At 39.5% G+C, this 23,557-nt stretch overlaps 1 protein-coding gene across 1 annotated transcript; it reads right to left on the bottom strand.

Annotated features, from left to right (window-relative positions):
* Window positions 1–1,745: 1,745 nt before the first annotated feature.
* cabcoco1 (ciliary associated calcium binding coiled-coil 1) lies at window positions 1,746–22,758 on the bottom strand. Its single transcript, XM_058405564.1, has 8 exons — window positions 22,661–22,758; window positions 22,163–22,257; window positions 13,110–13,279; window positions 11,421–11,568; window positions 7,393–7,465; window positions 5,415–5,525; window positions 4,295–4,441; window positions 1,746–2,257 (listed from the first exon to the last, which is right to left on the bottom strand). The coding sequence occupies exons 1-8, from the start codon at window positions 22,742–22,744 to the stop codon at window positions 2,174–2,176; spliced, it is 912 nt and encodes a 303-aa protein (XP_058261547.1). The 5' UTR covers window positions 22,745–22,758; the 3' UTR covers window positions 1,746–2,173.
* Between the last annotated feature and the right edge of the window lie 799 nt (window positions 22,759–23,557).

The raw sequence follows: 23,557 nt of genomic DNA, 5'->3' as shown, positions 1-23,557 counted from the left end.
CAGGACTGTACTGAGTGAAATGTAAACACGTCCCATAAAGCACATGTTTACGCCACCACAAAAGAGAGGGCAATTAAAGACTGAGATTGTGCATTGGACTGAGAGGGACTCCCCGAGGAACACGAGCCAGGCCTGTTTCATTAAGCCTCGATCTTGCCGCTCGCGAGACGATGACGGGCATAGCCGAAACCTCGGTGTAGTGATCCATTATCGGCATGAGGGGCAGGTAAGCACTCACCACACTGTGTTCAGTGATAGGTGTGCAGTGTGGCCAGCAGAGGGACAGCTTTCTTTCTTCTTTTTTAATTGCTCTATGAACTGAGAAAAAGGTCACTGAGCTCTTGGCTCGGAAACGAATATCAGTCGGTGGGGGAAGAAGAAAAGAGCAATTCCAAACAACAGGCTGCACGAACATGTTCGTCAGGAATTCAGCCTAAGTATCTCAGTTTACCCCACTGTGTCAACACAAAGAGCCGCAGGCTAATGAAGAACTAAATCAAGCGGCTAGGAAAAAGCAGCACGACGCAGGCATGGGCGAATATTAATGTCATCTGATACCGTGCTGACTGAACACACATGTTAAAGTTTATTCCCTCTATAAATTATGAGAGACAAAATTAGATAGCTCTCCTGTTTCTAATACAAACTGCAGTGCATATTTATAGATATAAGTCTCTCCCTCTCTCTCTCTCTCTCTTTTTTTAAATGCAGTGGAAAACTCACTATTCAGCTTTAATAATACATCACTTTATATGGCAACTCAGCTATTTAGGCCATGAGTTACGCTGCGTTGCCATAGCGCTGGGCTACTTTCACACAGCTAATGACTTGTGGGAAAAGCTCCACGCAAACATTAGACAAACCACTCAATTACATATTCCTTTTGCTCACGAGCTGTTAACGGATATTATAACCGGCTGTTTATGCTAATAAATCCAGAGCGAACGTCTTTCTGAAAGCAGCGCCTTCAAATCTACTGTTAACATCAAACTGAGAAGATTCATAAGTCAAACAGAACACAGGGGAAAACCCACATTCTCAGGAAATCAACATCACACTCTTTATGATCGAGAGAGTCCTCAGGAATGTTTAGCGCTCTCATGCTACATTCCATCGAAGCGGGAAAAACAAAAACACCTCGGAATTTGCATAAATTAGCAAAATGCTCGTTAGGTATGTTGTGGATAAACTGCTCAGCAATTTGATGTTCGTTTCAGAAAACTGGATCAGCTCCCTACATCAGTAGTCAGCAGGCGTTTCAGTACAGTCTACAAAAGTCAGTAGCTTGTGGTGATTTAAAATGTATTTATTGTTCTATACGCTCTGTTCGACTGCTTAATGAATAGAAATAATCCACTAGCTAGCCTACGATCCTGCTTGACAGAAATGAGTGTGTCCTTACCAGTCCTTACCAGTGCCTGCACTGGTGTACAGGAGATACTGGGAACTGATTGAGACGCGTCCTTTATTAAATAAAGTGTTTTGTTTCATTTTGTGATTATTTTAATGTGAAGATCATTATTATTATTATTATTATTATTATTATTATTAGATTATTAATTTCTTTTATTCCAGAACGCTGCTGAATTCTCCGATCCAACCGGTCAGCAGGTGTTGATTAATGTTCTGTAACTGCATGCCAGTATAGTTTTGGCTAAAATTGAATGTGCTCTTTCACATACATGACCGTGTCTGTAGCTACGGCTCGTACACAGCAGACCATCCGTGGAACCTGAAACCTAATAATAAACAGATATGTCATTATTCACTACAGAAAAAAGAGTGAGAAGACTTTTACTTAACATTTATAGATGTTTATTCAGTTTTTGTTTTCTGGTTTCTTAACAACATGACAAGCATCTTCTCTCCTTCTTCTCTTTCTTCTGTAATAGACAAAGGAAATTAACATGTTTCCTAGACATTCTGTAACTATAAATATAACTATAAACCAATAAAGAATATGATGTCATTTATTAATAAATCATAAAGGAGTTGTTGTTATTGGGAATGATTTTCTTCATGAATAGCATGCACAGACATGTTTTATTTCTTGCCCTCTATAAAGACTTCTATAAAGCACTTCTCATGCTTATTAAAATGTATTTCTACTGTTTATATGCTTTCATCTCAATCAGAAATAAACGGTGGACGCTTCCCCTTTTCTTCAGCAGCCTTATTTAGACGTCAGTCTCTGGAGACTCTCTAACCTAGCGGTGTAGGTTTTTTCCTGGATGCGCAGCTTCTCTGTGAAATCTTCCTGTTAGACACACACACAGAAAAAAATGTGTACATCCATAAAAAACGACATCTATAACACTGTCACTGATGATCAACGTGATGTGAAACAGTACTCTAAAAAGAAAAACAGCATTTCTACTCAGTCAAACAACTTGTTTAGAAACAACTCTGCTGCAAGGAAAAATAAAGTTGAAGACCCTGCAGTAAAGATCTAATGTTTTAATAGCGAGGGTGAAGTTTCTTTTCCCGGATTCGCATTGTACACACAGGCCTATTAAATGCCTCCAGCGCACATCTGTAATGGTAACAATATGGTTGGGAAGTCACCCACAGCATTTCCAGCATTTGCCTTTTTCAGAGTTTCTACCATATAAGGCATGATGAGATCCACATGAGTTATGACACTCCTGGGAACTTTCGCAACTAAAATATCCCAGAGAGGAGGAAAAAAAAACGGATGTTATTAAACTTCACTCAATGGGGAAAGAAGAACAGTTCTAGTGGCAGATTTAATCCACATCAAAATCAAACGCTTCAGACTAGCTGGAGCAGGCTGTGATGCTAAGCATATACTCAACAGCTTAACCCGATCCCGAGAGAGAAGCCTCAAAGGCCTCAAACAGAGGAATTAAAAAAACACACACACACACACAACGGATGGTCAATGTGGGCTGCTCTCTCTTAAGCTGGGAGAGATTTTTGTTTTGCACAAAGCTAAATATAGCTTGGAGTGAAATATGTAATTGACCCTGAGCAGATGTTACAGCGGGGTAAACTGAACAAAAAATAAAACTAATGGAAACAGGAGCGTTTTACAGCCACTCATTCATACATCAGCCTACAGGAACAGCCTCTCAGTTTACACACCGTCCACCCAATGAAATAAATCATTACGGGAACAGAAACGTCTTTATGGAAGTCGCGTCAAGTGTGCGTAAAATCATTTATCTGAAAATCGTCTCAATGAAAATCCTCTCCGGCCTAAACGTTAGTGTTTGTTGAGCTGGTGAAGGTGTACCATAGGATGACACAATACAGTGATCCGCGAGGGCAGATTGTTTTCTGCAACCGCAGCACACCCGGTAATTCGATTCCACCTTAAGTCTACCGTAAAATTAATCAGAATATCTGCCAGGAGCTGTCTAATGTGTTCCGTGTTATGTGCAGAATACCAACGATATTAAGCTGGGGAACATTACTCAGGTTTTAATATTAGATCTTTTTTATTTTTTATTCTGGCTAGAGGAGGCCTGTGGGACAGTATGAGTTCAGACCTGATATTCTCACTAATATCCTTCCATCCAGGGACCCTGCGGTTTCACCCTTTATCCGTCTTTTTTTTTCTCCTGTCCAGATATATGAAGGTTCCGTTTATTTGCGTACTTTACAGGAGGAAGATCTAAGCGAGAAGATAACCGTACGGATAATGGCTCTCGTTTATCAAAGCTGGATATGGATGAATTTACTTGTAAATCTGTCGCAGGAGCATTTACACAAGAAATGTGGTATTCATCCACAAAAATCCAGTTAGTTTGGGGGAAAAGATGTTTATATCCTACTGAGTTTGTATAAATTTGTGTACGAGGACACGGATCTCGATTGATAGACTTGACGTGAGATACTGCACGTTTATTTGAAATGAAACTCGTTTCATTTTGAAGACTTGAGACGAATAAGACAAGCGATACGATTAAGACAAAATTAAGGTCTGTGTATAAACGTAGGAAGAGTTAGTGTGTTTACGGTAGCCGACACGCTACAGTAACTAAGCTACAGGACTAGATTTATGGCACGCGGCTCTTTGGAGGCGCTCTATCGCCATTCGGTCAACATCTGTATTAGTTGTGCTAGCTAGAGCTAGAGTTTTGTGGGCGGAGTTTGTGCTTGGAAACTTATGAGAGACACATGAAAATGAAAAAAGTCACAGCACAAATTTTATATTCTGGCAAGAATATTTTTGAATCTGTTTTTGTTTCATTTTTACTACAAGAGGCCTGATTTACTTCACCCTCATTAAGTGCTTATTTCACTCACACACATGAAGCGTGCGTCATACCTGCAGCTTTCCCAGCATCTCCCTGGTCATTTCCCCGAGCACTTCTCGCACATCTTCCATACTGAAGCTCTCCAGACTTTCGAGTGTCTCTCCCTGTTCAAGCTGAGCAGAATCGTCCTCGTCCTTCTCTGCGTGTGTGTCTGAATCCTGAGGGAATATAAATAAATGTGTTATTTAGCATAAATCCAGTCCTGCCAGACAGCTGCAAACAAAACAACAGTGTAACCAACATCCAAATGCACGGGATTACATAAACGTTCCAGATGTGTTTACTGGTGTGAGCGGTTTCTGTTGCCGCTGCCGTAAGACGGGAACGCTCCTTACATTCTTGGAGGCTGTTTCAGAGAATAATGCTGCAATTTCTGATGGGAAGCTGGATTGTTAATAATAATGGGAAAAGGATGTTTTCGTGTAAATGGTGTAAATGCTTACAGATGAGCTATGAGACATGATTCAGAATAAGTGTTAAATGTGAGGCTTTAATGCAGAAGTGATATAGACACACAGGCAGAAAGCTGATAAAGGAGGCAGAGCACCTACATGTGGTCTGGCTTTGAACTGCATGTACACTGTTCTTCAAAACCTCAGGTGTCCTTCATGTTCCTGAAGAAATCAACATATGTGGTGTATACAATACCTAAATTCCAGGCCAGATGTTTATATATATATATATATATATATATATATATATATATATATATATATATATATATATATATATATATATACATACATTTTTATGTAGTATTAAAGCATTTCTTTCTCAAATAAAGAGTGGAATTTTGGCCTGTGGACAGAGAGCAGCTTGTTTGTGAATTACAGTCCCTCTCCTCCCTCACCATGGAGCATGGCCTGCAGATTCCAGCTGGAGAGCTGCACGGTGTGAGCGAGAAGGAAAAATGTTACTCATAGTTGGAACCAGATTCATGTTTCCTCTTCGAAATGATTCACATGTGAAACACATTTTCTCACTCACTGGTCATATCACAAGGCCAAAAAACCTGAATCACTACATGCACCACACGAACAACTGGACTGTTGAAAAGCTCGTTCCTCGGGTTTCTGTGTGGATGTTTTGGCGATTTTTAAGCGTGTTTGGTGGAAAACCTTTCTTCTATACCTGATCCAGTGGCAGGGCAGGGGAGGGAGCGGTGCAATGGAGGTCGTCGTTTGGCGTTCCATCCTCCAGCGGAGCGATGAAGTCAGCCGGATTGACCACCTCGATGCTTCTCTGGAACATCACACGACACCAACGAATATATAAATAACAGTGCATATCTTATCCGCTTGCCAAGGAAGTATAAAAACAATGATGCTGGGACGTTTTTTCCATTTTTAATAAATGTTTCTAGGTATCTTGGCTTGGCGTTAAGGCCGTGAGCTACATTTTCTCGTCGTTTAGCTGGAATGCTTTTACAGTTCACTTGGCAGAAAGCCCCTCACACAGAACCCAAACTCGGCTGTGTAAGAAAAACAAAAGCCCTGTGGTTTACATATTTGAGATAATTACAATGTCAAATGGAGGGTGAGGGGAAGAACAATGGTCCCTCATTATTCAATTGCTCCGCATTACTCCCCTGCACATGATTCATGCTTTTTCATCTCCTGATAAACGAATTAACGTCACTTTAATGGCTGCAAAAAAAAAAAACACAAGGAAGGCATAGAAGGCTTTTCTGCCTCTCTTTGTGTAACTTGTTAAACGTGTTGGTTCACTAAAATGTTTCCAATATACATAGAGAGACAAAGGAGGGGTGGAAAATGAGGACATTAATATTCAAGCAGTGCTTTGAACCCTCCATCAAAACAAATAGAAAACGCTCGTGTTATATGACATTCGGGACCCATTATGTCTGTGGCACGGCGCTTGACCTAGATTTGTTCACTGATCCCCACGATGCTCCACAGCAAATATAACTATTCACTTGCAGCAGCTTAAAGCACCGTTCAGGCGCTAAACAAATCTGCTGCTTGTCTTCTGCTTCTGATGTAATGAGTTTTCCCATTTTAGGGACGTTACACTTTTATAGTTGGGAGACAGACTGGCACTGTGCGACGCGTCATGAATATTAATGGCCACTCGGACGAAAAAATATTAGCAATACGCTTTTCCTGCTGTCTGACATTTTGAAAGTGTGTATGGAACATAATCATTACACGTTAATAATGGATGAGCAAATCAGCTGAGAGGCAGGCTCCGATCCGCCCGAGCTGAATTTCAAACGCAGAGATGACAGCTCTCATTAATGCCGTTCACCACCTGCAGAACGGAGAGGCGAGAGAGAGAGAGAGGGAGAGAGAGAGAGAGAGAGAGACGAGGGGCAGGAGTGCTGCGACGCCAAGACGAGACGTGGAGACAATTTACCGCCGCTTAATTTACGACAGCATCTGGGTTGTCTTATTTTAGAAGGAACCGGCGGTCCAATAGCTTTCGTATGTAGAAAGAAAAAAATAATGAAAAGAAAAAGAAAAAAAGGTTTGATTGCTGAATGTTTGCGCGGTAATTAAGATGATGATAAATGAATTTGAGCAAGCTGTTATATCTGCTGCTGGTGAGTCACCACATATCTGCCATATCTGTTTCCTGAAATGGGAAAAAACACATGCTAGTCAGCTTCAATTACATTTTGGAGTAAAGCAATTAAAAAAAGAAGATTGGACCAAATTGCACTGTGCCTCTCGCAAATCCTGGAAAATGTCGATGTAGGCAGTTAATCCCTGCGTTCTTTCTTTTATTCGAGATGACAGTCTTTGTGCAAAGCTCAAGTGCATTGAAAACATCATAATAAAAACAGAGAACTGAATGGGAATGGATTGTTTTTGATTAGAGACAGCTTATCGCTATAAGAACAAAGATAGGAAAAAGCTGTCTGATCTCCACACACGTCACTGCCCTTCCTACTAACTCTGTTTAGGGTTCCTGTCACAAGACACTTCCTCATACTCGTGTAATAGCAACTGACCTCCATCTAGAAATAATTACATTCTTTTCTGATTTCATCACAGATGAACGGCACCGGGGGTACGACCGACCCCTTACCCGAACCTCGCTCGGCTTACGTCCACGTAATGTGTATATGTGATAATATTAGAATCACCTCCGTTCCTAGCAGCGTTTCGTCTCTCGGGTGAGCGAAGAGGAACTCGTAGACTCTGTAATGCTGGAAAAGACTGAAGCGCATCACAGCGTTAAATGTATTTAATGGAAAAAATGTGAAAATGTCTTTAAAACAATGACATATAGCTGTTAGATTGGGGCTCCTGAGGGAAAACTCACAGTCATGACCCGGTTATGACAACTAGGTGGCAGACTTTCTCTTCACAAAAGCCTGACTACAATATTTCAAATGTAATAACAACATTTTATCTTAATATGACAGATATATTTATTTTATAGTAATAACTTTAACATTTTTCTTCTTGTTCTAAAATATAGCTTTCACACTCAAACAGCACATACTGTATACTGGCCACATTAATAGGAATACTTTCACACCTATTTTTTATGACCTGCTGGAGTTGATGTTTTGTTGTGATCTCTGTGACTTTAGTATTTGTTCTACCACAACGCTCTAGTCTGAGAATTTCAGAGTGCCTGTGGAACTTCAGCTCAGCGATCTACAGACTTTACAGATTCTGGCTCAAGATGGCAGAAAGGCTGAATTAACACACGGTTTGATGTGCTGCATGTTCTGCGATGCCCGTCTGCTCACCAGGGTTGTAACGAGTGCTTATAAGCATTACTGATCTGTTCTACTCTTTCAGCAGCAAGACATTTCCGCCCACAGAACTGCTGCTGGATTTTGTTTGTTTGTTTCTCTAGAGACTCTCGAGTCTGTTGTGTGTGGAAAATCCTCAGGAGATTTTTGAAATCTTCAAACCCATCGAGGACCAATAACCACATTCCATGTGAACACTCAAGCTCTCGACTCTTGCACCATGTTTTATACATTGTTTTGCTGCTACAGGACTGGCTGACTGGATAAATGCAGGAATGTGTGGAGGTTCCTAATAAAGTGGTCACTGTATGCATGTATAGTGTAATAATTTGAAAAATCTAATTATTCTCAATATCAGAAATAGCTTCTGGAACAAGGGAATTTTTTCAGTCTTCCATCTTACTCCAGGACATAGCGTTAATTTCCATTGTTAATTTCTTAATGATCTTGTTCTTTTCAGTTGTGTCCAAAACCGGCGATCAGTATAGCTGCTAGCTTGCTAGCTAGGTAACAAGCTAACAACCGGGTTTATGGTTTATATACCTTATGGAGCTAGCTAACACTCTGGGCTCTTTTTTCAGTTTGTTACTAAAAAGCTAATAAACATGCTATTTATCAAGAATTTGTAGTAAATGCTAAAAAGCTATCAAACAAGTTACTGTTAGCAAACATAAAGCACTGTAGGCAAACACTAAAGCACCTAGCTAGCTTTCTAGGTCATTCTGTATGTTAATATCTCTACTATAAAACATGCTAGTTATCAAGAACATCATGAACTAGCTACCTAACTAGCTAACAAACTAATTTATGGATAGTTATGAATATGCAGTTTTCTGAGCAGTTTAATAGTTTAACAGCGCTAACACACAGTCCAATCCCAGTTATTACTGGAACGCTGTGGCCAGTTCATTTGTTTGTGCTGGAGACCGAAGACATTTGGGTTTGAGACAAAAGGTGAACCTGAGAAAATACCAGAATATGTGAGTAAAAGGTGTTTCTTGTTACTCTGGTGTGTCCTATTAGATTAATTGTTTAAACAATAAATAGCTCTGAACATCTACGCTTGATTTGAGCTTTCGGTTGTTAAAAAACAAAAAGCCAAGATGAAGATCAGAGAGCTGTCTATTGGCTAAATGCAAGCCATATGAAACTCAGAAAAAAAGGGGGGGAAATCAATTAGAGGCATTGCACAAACACTGACCACGGCCAAGACAACACTCTGGAATGCCCTGAAAAAGAAAGACCACTGGTGTACTGAACAACAGACGCCGAACAGCTCAGCCAAGCAAAACATCATCAGCTGATGACTGAAACAATGTAAGAACTGTGAAGAAAAACCCAAAAACAACACTTAGTGACATCACCAACATCCTCCACAGAGCAGAGGTGAAGGTTTCACAATCTACTGTTTAAAGAAGACTTGGACAGAAGAAATGCAGAGACCAAGATGGAATCCACTCATCAGCAGTAAGAATCACAATGATCATAGATGATCCACAAACCAAGATAAACCTTTACCAAAGTGACAGAAAGGCCAAAGTGTGGAGGAAGAAAGTATCTGCTCATGATCCAAAACATACCAGCTCATCAGTGAAGCATGGTGGTGGTAGTGTTATGTTGCATGGCTGCTTCTGGCACGTTCTCACTGATTGTTACTGATGATGGAGCTCATGATGGAAGCGGCAGAAGGAATTCAGAAGTCTGCCAGTTTACAGAGAAATGCATCCACATGAAATCAGGAGGAACTGAATCATGCAGCAAGACAATGATCACCTAAAAATAGTGTGATCCAATACAAAAGCTTCGATGCTTTATGTTGTTTAACACACCTAGGTGAAAACACCAGGTAAAAAGATCTTTTCGTCTTAAACATAAATGTCTTCAGTGTGTAGCACAAACAGGTGAATTGACCTGCCGTTCCAATATTTTCGGACAGGACAGTAGAGAACGTCGCAGTGCCTCCATTTTAAAAACTCTTACAAACAAGCACACATTTCACCACCCAGCCAAGCTAAAAGATATCTCACTCCAAACCTGTCACAAGCAAAACCACCAGCAAGTAACAGGAGCTGCACTGCTGAAAATGTAGATTTCTGCTATCCAAGCTTTAACTGATTTATAACAGCCCCTTGCATAGTTTTGTTGTCCTTATTTCTCCCCCAGTTATAAGATTCGATATTTTTATCCATCTAACTCAGCGGCCACATTTTGTAAGATTCATGAGGATATGATACCCTGGCAATTTTTTCAGGAATCATTGCCAGCAGTTGCAGCCAGTAATTAGAGGTGCTTTTGAAACTGCCGTAATCAGTGTTGGCAGACCTGCTAACTTCCTCCATAATTCCATAGAAAGAGTCCTCCCCCTTCCTTCAATCCCATATCCTCAATGCAAACCTCTCCCAAACCCCCTTCCTCTAAATACAGGCAAAAAAAATCAACAACACTATATGCAGAAAGTTACTCTAACTCCAACGCCTGATTCTGGGAAAAACTTACCAGTGCTATAATGTCGAATTATCATGGTGGTTAACCATCTGCAACAACAATAACCATTCTGTAACCTACATCCTCCAAAAAAACACTCCCGGTTAAACACTACTAAACATACAGTACTTTTTTGTTTAGATACTGTTACATATACTGTACTGGGAAAACCATAACGAATCACACCACAAGCCATGAACAAAAATAATGACCCTGAGCCAAATTATGATCACGCAGTGTTTGGATTCCTGAAGCTTGTCATGGTGGTGTGGTGGTGAGGTGGGGTCCTGGGTTACTGTACAGTTATTAACAGCACTGACCATACATCCACAGAACAATCAGCATTACTGCCAAACAAACAACAGTACACAAGATGAAAAGATGAATGGTGCTATTAAATGTAAGTCAGTGCTCTATAATCAACCTACATCTTGCTGGTGGCCATTTTGCTGGTGACAGTGACACTATTGAGTCTAAAGGATGGTCTACCTGATACGACTATGCCACTAATGAACTGAATAAAGCAGCAGATTTTAAACGCTCGTAATTTGCTTGGTTAAAATACTAAAGAGTTTTAAATCAGTGCAAATATAATTGCGTTGCTTGTGTTTTTTACCTTGCTATTTGTTTTTTTTCCACAGCTGTGCAACTTGTTATGCACCGCAGAAGCCTACATGCTTCACATTCCATTGGTTTATGAATTATGCATAGTATTAATTATAGAGGATATAAAAAGGGATCCAATTTGCGTATTGCTAGTAGGCAAAGGAGTGAATATCTCACAGCTGTTATTAATGAAAAACGGGAAAAGAATGATCTTGTTTTTATTCATCCTCACTAGCTCATCATTTTAAGATAATTACGGCACGTTCGGGAGAATGTTATATATAACAATGCCATATCAGTGTGGGAGAAATATTAACCTGCTCCCGAAGTAATCCGTAATGGATTTGATTTGATCCACATCAAACAGCGGATTAAAGGTGGTGCTTGCCGATGGCGGTGACTGTCTGGTCGCGAGCAGCGTCCGGGTGAACTCCTTAAAATTGTCAGGAAATGGCATGTGTTTGTCTGAAAAAGAGAAATCCAGGAAACTGCGAAGTCAGGAGATTGTACTGCAAAACATTTCTAGTTAACTTCTAGCTATTATTATATACTTCACTTTCCCTTACGTTTCCTCTTTGAAAAAGCCCCTAGTGGCAACTTAAGGGTTAAGTTAGATTAAATGGCCAAAGATCTGACCATCACTCCCATAAGTGCTTATTGACCATTATATCCCAGGGTTTATTCCCCTGCTTTTACTGTTATAATAACCTCTACTCTTCTAGAAGGATTTCCTCTAGATTTTGGATCGTGGCTATGGAAATTTGCCCAGTCAGCATTCCAATTTACCCCAAAGGTGTTCAGTGAGGTTGAGGTCATTGCTCTGTGCAGGACGCTCGAGCTCTTTCATTATCGTGCTGGAACAGGATCGGGTCTCCGGTATTAATACTACAGTATAGAAAAAACAGACAACTGTGTACTTCCCACTTTCAGAGGAAGAACCAGATATGGGTGTGATGGTCAGGTGTCTTTTTCCATATATCAGATTAAAAACAACCCCAAAGGACAAATGGAAACCCAATCCCAGTATGCATTAGTCATCTGCTGTACTCTCAGTCCTGTGAGACACCAAACAACCAGCATGTTTCTGCCAAACATCTGCAAATAACTTTTACTGATGTCATCATTTTATCAGAATCACACACTGTTAACTATTTCAGCATTTCTTAGTATATTTTATTTTCAGACCGATACACACTATATGGTCAAAAGTATCTGGACACCTGATCATCATAACTATAACCGGATCTCACAAAAAGTTAGGAAGCACATGATTGTCTTTATATGCTATAGCATTACTTTCAATTCACTGGTTTAGAGTCTTAAACCTGTTCCAGCATGATGATGCCCTGTGCACAAAGTGAGCTCCATGAAGACATGGTTTGTCAGTTTGCCAAGGTTGGGTTGGAAGAACTTGAGTGTCCTGCACAGAGCTCGTCATTGTCAGGTTCGCAGTTGACCAGGAGCCACTGGACATGAGCTATCATACACCTTGGATGGGACGCCAGCATTCCTGTTTCTATATTGAATACACTATATGGCCAAAGGTAAGTGGACACCTGACATTAATATTAAAATGTTGAATGATGTAGCATTACAGTTTCCCTTCACTGGAACTACGAAGCCCAAACCTTTTCCAGCATGACGACGCCCCTGTGTATAAAGCAGCTCCATGAGGACTTGATGTGCCAACGCTGGAATGGAAGAACTTGACCTTGAGTTCTGACCTCAGCCTCACTGAACCCCTTTGGGATAAACTGGAATACCAAGTGTACCCCAGACCACCTCATCCAACATAAGATCCTGATCTCACTAATGCTCTTGTAGATGAATGGCCACAAACACCCACAGCCACAACCCAACATCTAGTGGAAATCTCTCCCAGAAGACTGAAAGTTATTGCAGCAGCAAAACAGGAACTAAATCAACATACACAGCTAGTTTATTGGTTAGATGTCCACAAACTTTTGTCCATACTCTGTACTGTACAAATCTTGTTACAGATTTACTTTTGATGTTGTCAAGCATCAGCTGTAGGAGGGCCATAATAAAGGAGGTTTGCTGGCATGTAAAGCCCATCTCTTTGGTCCACCAAAATCCTCCAATAAAGTAGTCCAACAGCGAGGCCTCCTTCACACACGTTTCATGCTTCTTCAAATCAAGTACATCCACAAATTTCCTAAACAAGGGAGACAGAAAACACAGAAGAGAAATTTGACATTCTATACATTTCCTTATGGAAAGTGGGATGAAGATGTTAAATAGAAAACTGAACTGGACATTCATCATGTATCTGCAAAATCTGTCTGCAAATATCTGTAGTCAACAACAAGAGGACTTCAGACTCTGCATCCAGAACAAGTGGACATTTTCTGTCTATTTCCTTTATCAAGGCCTGAGCATCTATTTCAGTCTTCCACATCAGCTGGGGCAAAACCTCAAAACGAATCACCACTACCTCAATCTCCTGAGCTTTATGTGTTCTAGTTATACCAATTCAAACTGCTGAGCTAGTACAAAGATTCCGGTCAAGCAGTTTCCAGAGAGGTTTTATTTAACTAGTACTGTAGAAAAGCAAAATTAAGAGAAGTATTGCTCAAGCCTTTTTCACTTCCATGACTAATCATCACAATCACCACTGTTTCTCACAAGATTTTATCTATTTTTTGCAGATGTCTTTTGTTCTCATAAACATTTGGTTCATGGATGCACACTAAATCCTGATGCATGTCTCTCTCTCTCTCTCTCTCTCTCTCTCTCTCTCTCTCTCTGTCTCTCTGTTCAATAAATAAATAAATAAATAAATAAATAAATAAAATGAACACTTTGAAAACACATCAGATCTCAATGGGGAAAAATATCATGCTGGATATCTATACTGCTCTGGACTGAGCAATGCATGTGAAAGGATGCCACATCATATGATGTTAATGAAAATGATCAACCTACAGAGGGCTGAATTCAAAGACACCCCAAAAATCAAAGTGAAAAAATGAGGCAGCAGACCAGTCCATTTTGCTGAACTTTCATTGCAGCAACTCAAAATGGTCCTCAGTAGTGTGTATGACCCCCACGTGCTTGTATGCATGCCTGACAATGTCGGGGCTCCTTATGAGACAAAGGATGGTGTCCTGGGGTATTTCCTCCCAGATCTGGACCAGGGCATCACTGAGCTCCTGGACAGTCTGAGGTGCAACCTGGTGGCATCAGATGGACCGAAACATAATGTCCCAGAGGAGTTCTATTGGATTTAGGTCAGGCGAGTGTGGGAGCCATTCAATGGTTTCAATTCCTTCATCCTCCAGGAACTGCCTGCATACTCTCGCTATATGAAGCCGGGCATCGTGCACCAGGAGGAACCCAGGACCCACTGCACCAGCGTAGGGTCTGACAATGGGTCAGACGGCAGTAATGTTACAGACAGCATAACGTTCTCCACGGCTTCTCCAGACCCCTTTACGTCTGTCACGTGTACTGAGTGTAAACCTATACTCATCTGTGAAAAGCACAGGGCACCAGTGGCGGACCCGTCAATTCTGCTGTTCAATGGCAAATGCCAATCGAGCTCCACTGTACTGTACTTTGCAATGACAATAAAGTTCTATCTATCTATCTATCTATCTATCTATCTATCTATCTATCTATCTATGAATCATCTACTTCTGCTCAGTGTTAAGACATATTCTCTTGGTTCTCACATTTATGGCAGCATTATAGTGAGATGTCAACTTTTCCTTCAGGTTCTTCTAACTACATTTACATAAGGTGTTTATAAAATTCTTCACATCCTGGTGAAAATGTAGGATTTTATGATTTTTTTTCAAAATGAATCCAAAATAGTGTAAATCACGTCAGATCTTGTTTCACCTTTAACGTGACACTGCAACAAAAACATTTCAAGTGATAATCAAATAGACATTTCTTAGGGGGAAAAAGGGAAACAATGACAAAAAGAAAAAAAAAATGGGTTGCAGAAGTGTGCACTCTTGTTTAATGGGGCATGTGACATTCAAAAGGCTTTAAAGTCCTCTCATCAAAGACGTTATTCCCAAAATAAAGCCTGACTGTTTCTGTACGATTTTCTTGATGTCTTCCCGGTTTCATCTGACTTCTGAAGTCATGATCTGCACAGATCTTGACTTGGTACAGGATCTCATTGTTGAAAACACAGAACACCATGAGGCTCATCATTAACAAGTGAAAAAACAGGGCAATACAGTGACATTACCCAGAACAGGACGTCCTTCCAAACAAGTCTACAAGACAAAACTTACCACAAACTGTATGCTAAATGTTCAGACCTAATTCAAGAAGATATGTTCAGTACAAAATAAGACAGCTAAGCACGTAATGAATACCATCCCTGCAGTGAAGCATGGTGGTGGCAGCATCGTGCGATGGTTCTGCTTCTTTTAATCTGAGACTAAGGATCTAATCAAGATAAAGAAGTTTATGGATAGCTGAAGCACTAAACCTATAGGTCTCTCTTAGACAGCTAAAGATGATGAAAAATATCACCTTCCACCATAATAAAGCCCCAAAAGATAAATCCGAGGCATCAGAGAAACGGCTACAGAAGAAGCCCGTTGTTACGTCCTGGTCAGCGTCCAGGACACAATCCTAGTGAAAACCTGTGGGATGACTAGTAGAAAGCTGTGTGCAGGACGTCATCCTGCAAGCTGAGATATCGGAAGTGTTTTTGCAAAGAAGAAGTGGATAGACTCTTACTGAACAAGACGGAGTGTCGTGTTACAAGAAAAAGGAGTTTCAACAAAATCTTAGATAAAGATCTGCACACTTACTCATCCAGGTTATGATAAGATTTTCTTTCTTAAAGTCTTTCTGTTTGTTTCTCACTTGAATTGTGTTACATCACATTAAAGGTGGAAGAAGATCTGATTTGAGTGACATTGATTTAATCACAGAAACCTGCAATTTTTACAGGGGTGTGTAGATTATGTTGGGGTTTTAGATAGATTGTAGATTATTTTGGAGTTTTGGTAACTGCACTATAAATCTTGTACATTTTATTGTACCAATCCTCTTATTAGTGCAAAGATGTGTGAAGAGTTTTATTTGATCATGATTAATTCTTGTTAGCAATTATATATTATAAAAAAAAACAAAAAAACACTCTCACTAACATGATGCTTGGTGTCCTCAGTGCACTACCATAAAGTGTCTCACACGCTAGGAAACACTAGCACTAGGTTCCTGACTTGTCTATCAGAGCACACTAACCAGAGCAGTCTTATTGGTATGATCAGGTACTTTTAATGCTTTATATTATAATCAGAATGAATGCAGTATTTCCTGTATGGATGGATTCAAGATTTTAAATAATACATGATGATTTTTAAGGTTTATGCTATCTGCTATCTATTTGATTATCTTAAGTCAAATCAATCTGAGAGGAAATAAAACTGGAGTGTGCGGTGTGACTGTGACTAAACCATATAGTATACAACAGGAAAACAGGGTCTAAGTGCATGCTAAAGCTTTACTTTTCCTTCTGCTTCTACAAATAGTCTGTCGCAAACTTCGCAATATTGATTTGTTTGGCACAGTTTAGTACGAAGGGCTCATGAGCTGAAATTATCCAAGATCTGTTCCTGGAAGGAAATAAAAGAGAAAAAAAGCCTTTTTGAATTTGCTTTCATATTTGAATGAATTTAGTTTTCTGATTTCTTATAAAACAGATGTCTTTGATGGGTCTGAAAATATTGAAACATTATTAAAACATTCATAAGATTATTATTGAATAAAATGGCATATTAAGTATAATGTTGGGTGTACACTTGCAGTACACCAAAACACAGCCTTTCCTTTTCATCAGATGTGTGTGCTCTAATTTTAAGCTAAAATGAGCTTAAAATGTCCCTCCATCTGTGGTGAAGGACAGTCTCGACCTTCTCTAAGCCCAAACACGTTCCTTCTGTAGATAACAGCAGAAGAGTTTCACTGTAATTCCTAACATTTTCACCCATGACATGCCAATCAACTACCTGTGAGAAATATTAATATTTGTGTTGACTTTTATGCTATGGTGCTGCTGAATTCTGGATTTTGATTGGCCAGGAGGTCTCTCCAGAATTTTTCTATAACAGCAGCTCTGACACTATTTCCAGCTGCTAATCACAGGTGAATATTAATGCAGTTAATGTACATTTTAATGGTGCATTCAACCAAATTTGAAATTTTATCATTTTCAGGCTAAGCGTGTCAAGCTACAAAATGAGAAAAAACATGGATATGTGATAGTAACAAGCTAGCAGACTTAAATTGGTAATCAGAAACAATGAACTAAATGGACAGTTCCTTGAGAGATCTTGGCTGCTGTTGTAGAAAGGACATTATTTACATTTACATTATTTAGTGTCCAGTGTCACCCAAATGAGGATGAAGTTCCCTTCTGAGCCTGGTTGAATTGAATTGAACCAATCAGTTTGTTAACTGATAATGGAATAATAGGACAATAGCTTTCAAAAGTATTCAGTCCCTGGAATTTATTTTAGTCTGGAAAAAAATAGATATGATAAAAACAATCATTCTTCTTGTCAGCATTTGTATTGCAAACTCAAAAAAACACAATCCTGTACTAGTCATCAATAATTTCAAATCCTTAAGATTGTTGCTTGCATAAGTATTAAACCTCCCTGATCTCTGAAGCTCCCAATGAAAGACATTTTTTAACAAGGACACAGCCAAAAAAAAAACTAAAATAGCTCAGCTGTCATTGAAGAGACTGTCAGTCTGAAGGAATTAGTTAAAATGGAGAGCAAAGAGTGTTCTAAGGAGGTTAAAATTAAAATTAACATCTCAGGGTCTAAAATGATAAATGATAAAATGATAGGGTCTAAAATGATATCTAAGAGGTTGGACTTCTCAGTAAGCATTGTTGGATAAATACTATCCTTACTATTTATCCAACAATGCTTACTGAGAAGTCCAACCTCTTAGATATCATTTTAGACACTGTCATTTTATCATTTATCTGGAAGCTGAAGCTCTACCTGGACAAGACCTTCTCTCTACAACAAGCCAGAGACTGGTGAGAGAAACGGCCGTGAGGTGAACAGTCAGTCTGAAGGAGTTATAGAGGCTGAAAGTGGACTGAAGGTGCTCCAGACAACCATTTGAAGAGATAACTGAGGATATGAAAGCATGAGTGTGGCCCAGTGAAGAAATGTTTCTGGTGTGATGAGACCAAGCCTAAGATTCGAGGAAGATTCAAAGTAACGTTTCCATCTCTTAATCAACACCATCCCTGCAGTGAAATATGGACATGGGAGCATCATGCCCTGGAGATCCTCATCTTCATCCTCAGAACCTGAGCTTCGGAGTATTGATGGAGGAAATAAAGAGGGATATAAGAGAACCTTCTTCACCCTGTGGTCCCAGACACAAGGCCAGAGCAATGCTTGAAAAGTTGAATATTCTACAAGTCCAGATTTGTAGCCCAGTGTTAAAGTGTGGCACAGTTTGAACATTGCAATCGACAACCAACATCCCCCAACCTGAAAAACCAGATCAGCCCAGAGGAATGGATGAAGATCACTCCCAAACTGTGTACAAAGTGGGTAGAAAGGTAGAGAGCTGTTACAGAAGCAAAGGGTGGTTCTACCAAGTACCTAGTCTGAAAGGCATTTCAGAGCAGCATTGTTTTTGTTTTTTTTAATATTTAAGATTTGCTGACAAATAATGAATCTGGGTTTTGAAAATGTTCTGTAAGAGTAGAAGACTCTGTGTAAGTGGTATTTGTAATCTGATGACCTTTAAGGGGGTTAAACACTATAAATACAGTATAAATACTGCTATAGTCTCATTAATAGTAGAGATCTTTAATTGAGTGAAGCAGGGATGTGAGTAACCTTCTAAACAGGATACCATATCCTAAACCTGGGGTTATTTTGTTTTTTTCCAAGACGGAGGTCAGAATCCTGAGTTATTAGCTTTCATCACATGCAGCAGTAACAATAGTGAATGAATTCTTTTATATATTAAATATCCATTACTTATTTTAGTTATTAGTTACTTACACTTTAAACACGCTCTACACTGACTCAGTGAGGAGAGGTGGTAGCTCAGTGGTTAAGGTGTTAGCTTGTTGATCAGAAGATTGTGAGTTCAAATCCCAGGTCCACCAAAGTGCCCCTGCTGGGCCCCTGAGCAAGGCCCTCAAGTGTTCAGTTAAATAAAATGAAATAAAAATGTATGTCATGCTGGATAAAGGTGTCTGCCAAATACAATTTATAGTGTGCAGTGTATTTTTGATTCAAGTTGGCAGTTATAACTCATACTATATAAAAAAAAATGATGAGTAATAATATGAACACAGCACACAGGCACAAGTTACCTAACTTTTCCAGCAATGTTACCATAACCTACCTAGACTCTGTGGCCAAAGGTTAGTCTACACCTGACCATGACTCCCATGAGGGTCTTCCCCAAAATGATGAAAAAACATTTTTCTAGAATGTATTTATACCCTGTAGCATTACAGTTTCCCTTGACTGGACCTAAGTGGCCATCAGAGACCTGTTCCAGCATCACAACACTGCTGTGTACAAAGTGAGATCCCTAAAGACACGGCTTGCCAAGGTTGCTATGGAAATTAGAATCGGCATGTCCTGCACTAAACCCTGACCCGGATGCACAGCTTCACTTCAAAGCTCTTGTAGCTCTTGAATGAGCAAAAATCCCCAAAGCAACACTCTAAAATCTAGAGGCAAAGTCTTCCTAGACAAGAAAAAGTGGGGAAAGCAACTCCATATCAATGCACATGCCCTTATAGAGAGACTTACAGAAGTGCTTTGAAGTCTCCATTAATGAACACATCGATACTGGTTCACTAGGTCACAGACTATGAATACCATCAGGCTAAAAAGTCTGCTGGGGAGGGAATATAGTAAAAAAAAAAGCACACAGAAAAAAAGTTTTTTAAAGTTTTAAGATCCAGTGACACTAAGGTAAGATCATTCCACCACCGAGAAGACAGAACAAAGAAGAGTCTCGAGACCATGCACCCTGAGAGATGGTGGGACCAGTCGAGCAGTGCTAGCCCATCGGACATTCTTTTGGTCATCTAGTGTATTTCACTGAAGATTATTTGGCCACTTTAGTAAATCCATACCTATTAATACATTTAGCTGAGATCTCTGGTTGTGAGACTCAATTCTCAGCTTTCTTTAACCTCTGGGTCCTAAAAACATCTGAGCTCGGAGGGAAGAATTTCTCCTTCCTGTAGCGCACTGTCATTGGTTAAGAGATTTTGGTAGAATTATTTTTCTAGGTTAGTCGTAGCATTTTTAAAACTAGTTTAATCTTTCCTGAAAACTACATGCTTGCAAATATCAGTAATCCCAATTGGAGGACTTCTGAGTCTGCTTCCACAATATCAATAAACCATTTTTGTCCATTTCTTTGCATCTATTTACAGATGCAGGGGGTCTTATGATGGCTGACCCTGCGCTCTGACCGCACATTCCTAACCAGCTGGGATAAAAGACAAGAATTTCACTGTGTTGTAATGTATAAGAGACAAATAAAGGCTCTTTCTTCTTCTTTTTTTCTTCTCTTATTTCAGTCACCCAGTCCAGCTAGACCAATACTCAATGGAGTATTCAAAATCCTGATTTCCAGTGTCTCCACAGCTTTACGTGGCATGACGCTGCCTTATACCATTACAAGCTGCAGTCTCTCTAATGTAGATGTAATTATGCTTCCTGACAGTAAACTAAAAGGATATTTACTTTACACAATTACAAACTGTCCAGAGAAACAGGATGCTACGGGCAAAAATCCACCAACATCTGTACAAATAAAGAGCTTAATATTCTCTTTAAAGTCAATCCAACTGCAGTGACTCAATTCACATGAGATTAGCCAAACTTTCACAGACACTTCACTGTTGCAATCATTTTTAAAGCAAGTTCTTACTTGTTTAAAGTATTTTTCACATGGAGTTCTGTGAAAGCAGAAGAGCAACTTCTCCACTAAGCAAAGTCTTACACAAAAGCCAGACTGTCTCTTTTTTTGTCTTATCAGCACAGTTGCATTTATTTATAGTGCATTTACTGCAAATAATTATTTGTGTGGCATTTTCCAATTTAGCACTTCAAATAACTCTATTGCAAAATCCAATCCAGGTCTGGGAGTCTGGGAATTTTACTCATGGTCTGGGAATTTTGCTCAGTTTTACTCATGGTATTAAAATACTTTACATACTGATGTGTTTTCCTCTCTTGATAGGTTCTCTATTTTTATTTGAATAACTTCTATAAGTGCACTCAGATCTCTTTTTAGCAGCATTTGGTCCTTTGAAATGTTAATAACACTGACTAGTGACACTGATTAATGCAGATTTTTGTTCAAACTTTTTTGTTCAAAATTTCTGTTCAAATTTTTGTTTTTTAGGCTAATTTCCTTTGCATTTGAATTGATTTGTGTTTGTAAATCAATAAAATATAATGTAAAACTGAAGTACGTTTAATGTTGTTTAGGTGTTCTATGGGGTTGAGGTCAGGACTCTGTGCAGGTCAGTCAAGTTCCTCCACACCAAACTCACTCATCCATGTCTTTATGGACCTTGCTTTGGTCACTGGTGTGCAGTCATGTTGGAACAGGAAGGGGTCATCCCCAAACTGTTCCCACAAAGAGCATGAAATTGTCCAAAATGTCTTGGTATGAAGCTGAAGCATAAAGAGTTCCATTCACTGGAACTAAGGGGCCGAGCCCAACCCCTGAAAAACAACACCTGAATTGGAGGGGTGTCCCAAAACTTTTGGCAATATAGTGTCTATTAGTAATCTCTGTAGTAATAATCAGCAGAGAAGATATTATAATTGTTGGCTATCGGCTGTCAACAAAGATGTCAATCACAGATCAGAAAAATTCCCACAGGCATCCAGGATGGTATTACACATAAAACACATGTTCCATGATGGACACACTAAGGAAGGGATTTTGTCATATCTACAATTGATTCAAAAAATGTGACCAGATTTGAGGAGAGTGGAGGGAGTGAAGTGATGTAGATTTATTGACAGACTTGCTTACTTACAGCTGCACCTGGTCCACAGAAAGCTCCATCAGCAGACTGATGTTCTCACATGATAGACATGACCACTGAGGAAACATCTCACCTGCTTCATGCACCTTCAACACAACACAAGTGACCATCACTTATCTTAGTGTCAGCTTTATCACACTGATATTCTTCCACAAGCTAGATAAATTAATAACATAAAAATCATTTACTACTAACTCTGATCATTTTCTCCACCTTTCATGATTGTTTAAAAACACACATTAAGACATTAAGCTCACTGGGCACTGCTGGATACCAAACTGTTACCTGTCTCACGTGAAGGTCCCTACGTTAGGCTGGAACCGCCTTAAGGTCAGACCCTTAAAAGTGCACTTGTGTAGGGTGTAAGGAGACAATTGGGATTCAGCCTTTAACTAGCGAGGCTAAGTAGAAAATAAACTTCTATTGCGCGATGAATAAGTGAACCGATTCACTTTAACACAGATTAATGTGTTCCGGTCACATACATACATTTAAAGTGTCCTTTTTGTCAGTGGCTGTTTTTATGCTTTCAGCTGATTTGCCTCGCTCACGCGCTCCCTCCTGTCCGGACATGTTGGATACTAATGTTGCCCAGGTAACGGGTGGGCGGGGCTAATCCACGCCCACACATACACAGCCTACTTGCAGGACATTTCACCGGAATTTATTTACTCTAACCCTTCTGTGGTTTTTTTCCTCGAGCGCATTGTAGTCAAATATTTTTTTGTGCACACAATCTATTATAAAAATCGAAAATTATATAGATTTAAAAACCGCAGTCTGCATCATTTTGAACTTTAAACCAAAATTCTGATAAGATGAGGTGGGATAATTGATCAAGCTTTAATTGTAATCAAACTAAATATTATGGATTTTAAACCTATTCCAACACAAAGCTATTTATTTCCTGTCCTACTGACACTGGTTATTTACAAAAGTTATTTACTTCTTTCATTATTCCATGGAGCCTTATTCCAGATTAATTAATTAATTAATAAGGGCCCATGGTGGATTAGTGGTCAGTATGTTTACCTGAACCTCCAGAGTGGGGAGTTTGGTTCTAGTCTCTGTTCTGGATTTGTGCAGTTTGTATGTTCTCCCCATGCTTTGAGGTTTCTTCTGGACATGTGCAATTGTCCCCTGCAATAATACCCTTCCTTGTGCTTCGGGTTCCCTGGGGTTAGGTGTAGGATAAGCAATACAAAAATGGATGGATGAATGAATGAATAGTAATGAAAAGTTTCATTCCAGTGTTTGGCTGCATACAGTAAAGGACATCACATGCCTGAATTTGTTCTTGTGAATGTTCTTTTGGTTGCAATAAAATAAAACTAGACCAATGAGCAATATATGTATAAGCTTTAACTGTGCTTTTATACATACATA

Source organism: Hemibagrus wyckioides, linkage group LG13 (assembly GCF_019097595.1).
Source record: "Hemibagrus wyckioides isolate EC202008001 linkage group LG13, SWU_Hwy_1.0, whole genome shotgun sequence".
NCBI lineage: Eukaryota > Metazoa > Chordata > Actinopteri > Siluriformes > Bagridae > Hemibagrus > Hemibagrus wyckioides.
The sequence above is the reverse complement of the archived record's forward strand: the minus strand, read 5'-3'. Positions and strand labels throughout refer to the sequence as shown.